This window comes from Dendrobates tinctorius, unplaced genomic scaffold, assembly GCF_039654945.1.
Source record: "Dendrobates tinctorius isolate UK_male_01 unplaced genomic scaffold, ASM3965494v1 ptg000104l, whole genome shotgun sequence".
NCBI classification, from domain to species: Eukaryota; Metazoa; Chordata; class Amphibia; order Anura; family Dendrobatidae; genus Dendrobates; species Dendrobates tinctorius.
In genome coordinates, this window is record NW_027361772.1 from 9,918,392 (window position 1) to 9,926,283 (window position 7,892).

Below are 7,892 nucleotides of genomic sequence, written 5' to 3' on the forward strand. Positions count from 1 at the left end.
ACTCAGTTTCTTCCTGAAAATGATTGCAAACACAAATTCTTTGGTATTATTATCTTCATTTAATTTGTCTTAAATGAAAAAACACAAAAAGAATTGTCCTAAAGCCAAATTGGATATAATTCCACACCAAACATAAAAAAGAGGGTGGACAAAAGTATTGGCACTGTTCAAAAAATCATGTGATCCTTCTCTAATTTGTGTAATTAGCAGCACCTGTAACTTACCTGTGGCACCTAACAGGTGTTGGCAATAACTAAATCACACTTGCAGCCAGTTGACATGGATTAAAGTTAACTCAACCTCTGTCCTGTGTCCTTGTGTGTACCACATTCAGCATGGAGAAAAGAAAGAAGACCAAAGAACTGTCTGAGGACTTGAGAAACCAAATTGTGAGGAAGCATGAGCAATCTCAAGGCTACAAGTCCATCTCCAAAGACCAGAATGTTCCTGTGTCTACCGTGCGCAGTGTCATCAAGAAGTTTAAAGCCCATGGCACTGTGGCTAACCTCTCTAGATGTGGACGGAAAAGAAAAATTGACAAGAGATTTCAACGCAAGATTGTGCGGATGTTGGATAAAGAACCTCGACTAACATCCAAACAAGTTCATGCTGCCCTGCAGTCCGAGGGTACAACAGTGTCAACCCGTACTATCCCTCGGCATCTGAATGAAAAGGGACTGTATGGTAGGAGACCCAGGAAGGCCCCACTTCTTACCCCGAGACATAAAAAAGCCAGGCTGGAGTTTGCCAAAACTTACCTGAAAAAGCCTAAAACATTTTGGGAGAATGTTCTCTGGTCAGATGAGACAAAAGTAGAGCTTTTTGGGCAAAGGCATCAACGTAGAGTTTACAGGAGAAAAAAAGAGGCATTCAAAGAAAAGAACACGGTCCCTACAGTCAAACATGGCAGAGGTTCCCTGATGTTTTGGGGTTGCTTTGCTGCCTCTGGCACTGGACTGCTTGACCGTGTGCATGGCATTATGAAGCCTGAAGACTACCAACAAATTTTGCAGCATAATGTAGGGCCCAGTGTGAGAAATCTGGGTCTCCCTCAGAGGTCATGGGTCGTCCAGCAGGACAATGACCCAAAACACACTTCAAAAAGCAATAGAAAATGGTTTGAGAGAAAGCACTGGAGACTTCTAAGGTGGCCAGCAATGAGTCCAGACCTGAATCCCATAGAACACCTGTGGAGAGATCTAAAAATGGCAGTTTGGAGAAGGCACCCTTCAAATATCAGGTACCTGGAGCAGTTTGCCAAAGAAGAATGGTCTAAAATTCCAGCAGAGCATTGTAGGAAACTCATTGATGGTTACCGGAAGCGGTTGGTCGCAGCTATTTTGGCTAAAGGTTGTGCAACCAAGTATTAGGTTGAGGGTGCCAATACTTTTGTCTGGCCCATTTTTGGAGTTTTGTGTGAAATGATCAAAGTTTTGCTTTTTGTTTCATTCTCTTTTGTGTTTTTTCATTTAAGACAAATTAAATGAAGATAATAACACCAAAGAATTTGTGTTTACAATCATTTTCAGGAAGAAACTGAGTATTATCTGACAGAATTGCAGGGGTGTTAATATTTTTTACTGTATATAATAAATAAAAAATAAATTTTATTAAGTAAATTCATATCATAAATAAATAGACAAACAAAATACAAGTAAGAGGAAGGAATGTATCCCCAAGTGAAATACACACAAATACAGGAATAAAGGAATGGATACAGGTAATGGTAAAGTGCAAAAATATATCAGCATATAAGCATATATCCACCTAGACCCATAGTGGTCTGTAAAGTGCAAAGTGCTATATAGAGGAAAAAATCCCCATGCTGATAATCACATATAACATGAGCACATACCCATTTAATCGCCTGTTCACAGAATTCCTGGAGTCCGACGCACGTTTCGCCTTTTTAGCTTTTTCAATGAAATTGTGTGTAAAAAAAAAAAGCTAAAAAGGCGAAACGTGCGTCGGACTCCAGGATTTTTTCCTCTATATGGCACTTTGTATCCACTTTTTGGTCTATGTATTTCACACGCCCCTGTACTTTATGCATGCTGGGAAATCCTTTATGGTGAAGGTTCCCCTACCGCATTAGTATGTTTTTGGACATTTTTGTGGTTGCAAATAGGGTTAAGCAGGCTAACAGCCTCATGCTACAATAAGGCGATTGTGTTGGAGAACCTGCTGGCAGCGTGGTGATAGATGGAGGACCCATTTAGGTCATTTACATGCTTGTCCAGACCTCACGTTTACACCATTGGTTTGGATCACCCAATTTGGGTTTGCTCACCTGGATTTCTTAACATTCATGATACACGTCTATTCATGTATTTCTTACACATATGTATGTGTGATCATTTGGTTGGTATTCATTGAGGAATGATGATCATGTTATTCCTGAGCAGAATTCTCATCTGACTATATGGTAAGTTTCAGGATATTTTTTTGTCTCTATTTTGCACATTTATAACTAGCAATTATCAGGAATTGCATTTTTACTATTTCCTCACTGTACAGTTATATTAATGTGGAATTCCTGCTTTTGGCAAGCTCAATGGATGGACCTCCTGGTGGTCATTTTTAGCCTTCATTGTTTTTTTTAATTGTTTTTATAATTTTATTATTGCGTTCATTAATAATATTTACAATCTTTTAGCATTGGTGATCATTGACTATTTTATACACACATCTTTCTTTCTTTCATTCCAACCATGGATAGATGTTACGCTATTGTCACGGTGTGACGCGACCCAACGATCGGTCGGTGACGAAACCAACAAAGACAAACAAGGGGACACCAGGGACACAATTACAATGGTGGGCCCTGAAATAGGGATGGGGAAAGGGACACCGCCTGCACTCTCCTGAGGCTGTGTCCCTGAACTACCCTGACGTCCATATACGGCTTCTTTCAAACCATCACTGACCAGGATACCTCAGCTCTCACTCACCCTGCACCTATCCCTCAGTAGGGAATTGGTAAGTGCGGACACTGGTCCCACCGCTGCACTAATACAACACCAAGGAAAATAACAGACAGGGAAAAACAAAAAATCTTAGCTTTCTCTGCTGCCAATGCTCCGAGGCAGCAGAGTAAGGCAGCCGAACTCAGCTTTCAGCAGAAACAGCACTGCTCCAGATAAGCTGTAAAATGCACTGCTCCAGATAGCTCCTCTCTTCTCAAAGGTTGGTTTGCAAAGGACCTGCTATTACCAACAGTCAGCTGGTGTACCAGGTGACCTTATATGGGAAGGCGGGAATGGTCTCCCTTAGCAAACTAAACATTTAGTAACACCAGCGGCCACCAGGGGCAAAAACTGATATTAACCCCCGATGGTCTGAAAGGAAAAAAGTTTATATCAGAGAATCCAGAATCTGACAGATCCAGAAATGGATCGTGACAGCTATTCCCACAATGCTTTTCTATTAATGGATCAATATTTAATTTAGATATTTTATTAAAGGGCTGAGATACACTAAATCCTAGCACCTCATTCACAGTGCCTCCTTGGTAGGCCATAATAATTCAGATTATCCTATTTTTACAGAATTTAAATAAACTATCAAACCATGAGATTACCTCTAAAAAAAACTCACAGAAAATTACTCTGTAGCATTTATCGTAGTCCATGAAAAGTGACCAGTCAAAACAATTCTAGACTAATTAGACATGTCAAAACACACATAGATTATTACCGAGTATCAGCAGCAGGATATGTCTGGAGAACCTCTGATCCATTCTGTGTTCCTTCAGTTGGTTTACATTCAGAAGAAGTTCTATAAATGCCTTGATTAGGAGCTTTACCCAAATGTCTTCCACTCTAGGTCATGTAGACCAACTCTCACTGTCAATCAAATATCAATTTCTATTTCGAAAAGTTTAGAATAAGGCTTGTCCTCATTGCACAACAACCTATCAGTCCAATATCTGCAGAATATTCTGTGGCACCTCGGACTTCTTCACACACGCGGTCAAGGCTGCTTCTCCACAATGAGAAGCTCCTTATGAATATTTTTTAGGCTTCAGCTATGAGCTGTATTTTATTCTCCACTAATAATGTCCTATTCAATTTACGTGATATGTGGTCACTTGCTGTCATATCTGTGTGATCTTATTTTAACTTTTTTTTTCTCAATTCTGATTGTGTAAATTTTAGAGGAAGTTTTAAAAGTGGGTTTGTAAAGTAGGAGAAGTACAGCAAGAAAAAATAGCTGAAGCTCAAGCAAGGAAATTCAAAAAGATTAAAAAAAAAAATAGATATAGATAATGTCATACATGGCCACCTCGATTCATGCGGAGCTTCAAGGATTTCATGTAGAAACGTGGCACAATCATACAGGTCTGCTTCATCTCCATTTACCAACCAAATTGTGTTCTTTGCTCAGAAACTCAACTACAAAATGTACTGTTTCCTTGATACACCCACAAATAGCCTCTTCAGAGAGGAAGAGGACAGGAATTCTAGTGCAAAGCTAAAAATCGACCGTTTAATGAGCCTAGAATAAGAAGCCAATCTAGACACTCTACTTACAGACGTGTTTCAGGGTATTTGCCCCTCAGCGGAAAGCAGGAGGACTGGTTTGGCTGCCCGAGAGGCTCTGAAAGGGGATCTAAGGGGTAAAGTTTCTCTTGTCCTCCTGCAGCCCTCCTACATTGCACTGATAAGTGGCAAATACTCTGAAGCATGTGTCTGTAAATGGTGTGTCTGATTTGCCTTCTTATTCTATTGTCAGGAGGTGAGGGCATAGCCCTGTAAATATTGTTATTGCATATTAACTGTGATCCTTAAATGTCTGTACAGAGTATATATGTCATGTGTGTGTGTGTGTGTTTGTGGCCGCATGACAATAGTTAGTTAGAAAGATAGAGTTTGTTGTAGTACCATTAAGGGACACTAGATGGGGGCACCGAGCATAACTGACGGAATCTGTGGAGAGGGTTAAGTTAGAGGAGTGGCTAGCCAGAGACAAAAAGGAAGATAGTTTTCCCTCTAGAGGAGTTGAGCCGGGGGTAGCCATACAGGACAGTGGAGAACAGTGAATGCCTACAGCAGTAGCTAGCGAGGAAGGTCGTTGGAGGTCCTGCAGTTAGAGACTGGGAACTGCAGGATTAGGGAGACTGAAGAAGGAGTCTCAGTGGTCAAGTCAGCTAGCAAGGAAGAGCTGAAGTGACAACCAAGCCAGTCTATTGAAACCAGCCTGTGTCTGGAGTTGTGCAAGCCAGGGAGGTCCGTGGGTGAGCCCCCTGTGGAAGTAGCAGCTGGGGTATGGGAGCTTTGTGAAGAGTCTAGTGAGCTGTGAATCTAGGACACGAACAGGAGCAACAGTGCCATAAAGGGGTGAGCTGTAACAGATAAGTCAGGTACCTTCGTGGGCTGAAGTCGGGCTCAGGAAGAAGGGAAGTAGTTCCGTGTTCACCGTGCTCCGTGTGACGTGTCAGCTTGTGCCCTGAAGAGATTAAAACTGAGTTGTTAAAGTTGTTTCCAGCCTCTGTCTGCAGTCAATTGGGTCTCCAAAGTGAACAGCATACGGGTGATGAAACAGCCTCCAATACAGTGAGTACTGGAGCGATCAAGCAGGCTACCCCCCGGCGGCCGCAATATTACACTATGTCATGTGACAAGACCCTTTAAAGGGCTATATTGACTTTTAGAATTGCTGCTTCCAATAAATGGGTCTAGTCCTCTTCCACTTTGAAGAGCCTATTTGCATATTTAAATTCCCAGAGGAGCATTGCATGACCTAAAAGTTTCCTTACATCAACTAGGCACTCCACCTCTACCCAAGGGGAATCTTTATCTCTCTGTGTATCCTCTCACTCCTTTCTGCAAGACTCATGCTGTATCCCTTCTGTGAACCCCTAGCCTAGGATCATTAAACTTAATATTACTAATATTATTATAAGGATGTTAATATTCCTAGTATTAAATGAGCATTTAAAACTAATTTCTTCAAAAAGCGATATGTCACCTAGAAATAAACCATGGCCCATACAAAACCTGACCTAAAGTATTTCCACCCATTCCTCAACTCGCTAGCCTTGCTGCATCAGTCTTCACTTTTTATGCAATGTTGGATCAGACACTAGCTGCATGCAGCTTTTTATGCCTAATGCCAACAGAGGGGTATTATCCCCTGAACAAAATTAGCCCCGTGTACCTATTGTTTAATGTATCTCATTCCATCTCTGGTGTATCAGATACTCTTACAGTGAGAGACCTACATAATGAGCACAGCCTCAGTGACTGGCGGTGATGTCATCAAGGTTACTGCAGACACTGAGGCTGCCTTGCCAGCCAAACCCCTGAACTGCAATGCCCTCAGTGAGATCACCACTAGCACAGTGAGAAAATGTCTCACGGTGCAGCCGGGATCTCATTGCAGTTCAGGGGCCCAGCAAGGAACGCAGTGCCTGACGTAACCTCGATGACATTACCACTAGTTGCTGACACTGTGTTCGCAGCAGCTCAATTTCCTGTGGTTTTCAGCTTTTTTATTTTATTACAGGAGACCATGGCTTCAATGGAATGGGTAATGATGTGAGTATGATTTAATTTAGAATCATTAAAAGAGCCTGCATCATTCTTTCAATTAAATGACTTTATTCTGGCTGTGTGTTATTTACAATATAGCTTTACAATTGATTAGTAATGGATTGGTGTCTTATAGACACTTCTCTGTTACTGTGTCGTGGGCTTGATTTTACCGGACAATGCAAAGTTGACATTAACTCCACAAATATGAACCCCACCTGCCACCACTACAGGGCAAATAGGAAGAGCCAGGCAAAGTACCAGAATTGGCACATCTAATAGATGTACCTTTTCTGGGGTGGCTGCGGGCTGCTATTTTTAGGCTGGGGGGTGTTATGAATGGGTCACCGAGGAGAAAAAAGCAGAACAAGCTAAGTCACAGAAAACCAGAGAGGTTGGTAACTATGCAGATTGCAGATCCCTGATCTTACCACAACAACTAGCAGTAGCCGTGGAGCGTGCCTACGATGTTCCTAGATGCCTCGTCACGGCAGGAGGACTAAATAAGCCTAAAGCAAGAAAAGGGAAAACTGCCCCAGAGCAGACCCCAAAGGAATGTATTGACACATGTATTGACGGTGAAACAAGATGAAGGCACAAACACAGGCAGCAAAATAGGCTGAGCAAATGATGGGGCCCAAATTAACTAGACAGGAAAGGAAAGGAAAGACACTGTCTGCAACCTGCAAAAAACCCTACAAAAATCATGTCCAACACTACTGATAGCAAAATTAACCCTGAAGTCTCTAGACTTCTCCCACTATATCAGCAATCTGAAGTATTCTGAGATGGAGCAAAAAGAGACCGAACTAGTAAGGGACAAAAAGCCAATTGGCAAAATACTGATAAATAAGAGTGGAAATTCAGCACAGCCCCCAGCAGGGGCTGGCTGACCACATCAAAAAACTGAATAGACCAACAAAATCAAGTGTGAACATGAGCAGAAAAACTTAGCTTTAGATGACTGGAACAGAGCTGAAAACCAAGAGCTGACAAGCCAGATGGAATCACCAGCAAGTAAATAGGGCGTCGGCTGTCTTAAATCCAATCTGAGACTCCTGAGATCCAATCGTCATCCTCATTCTCAGGTGGCAGATCTCCACCGATCAAATCAGCCTCTCTACCTCCTATTACCACCAGAGGGAGTCTGGAATGAGAACTCACAACTGGTGAACCAGAGAATGAACTCACAACAGTACCCCCCCTTGAGGAGGGGTCACCGAACCCTCATCCACGCCACCAGGCTGATCAGGATGGGCCCGGTGAAAAGCACGAACCAATCTATTGGCATGAATATCGCAGGCAGAGACCCAAGAATTATCCTCCTGACCATAACCCTTCCATTTGACCAAATACTGG

The 7,892-nt window shown here is 42.2% G+C and overlaps 1 protein-coding gene across 1 annotated transcript in view; it reads right to left on the reverse strand.

Moving 5' to 3' along the window:
* Positions 1 to 4,022, reverse strand: part of LOC141100332 (adhesion G protein-coupled receptor E3-like) — a 218,277-nt gene extending 214,255 nt beyond the window's left edge. The window contains exon 1 of the mRNA XM_073588730.1: positions 3,697 to 4,022. Within this exon, the coding sequence (XP_073444831.1) occupies positions 3,697 to 3,739 (43 nt within the window). The 5' untranslated portion in view covers positions 3,740 to 4,022. The remainder of the gene's footprint in view (positions 1 to 3,696) is intronic.
* Positions 4,023 to 7,892: the final 3,870 nt, after the last annotated feature.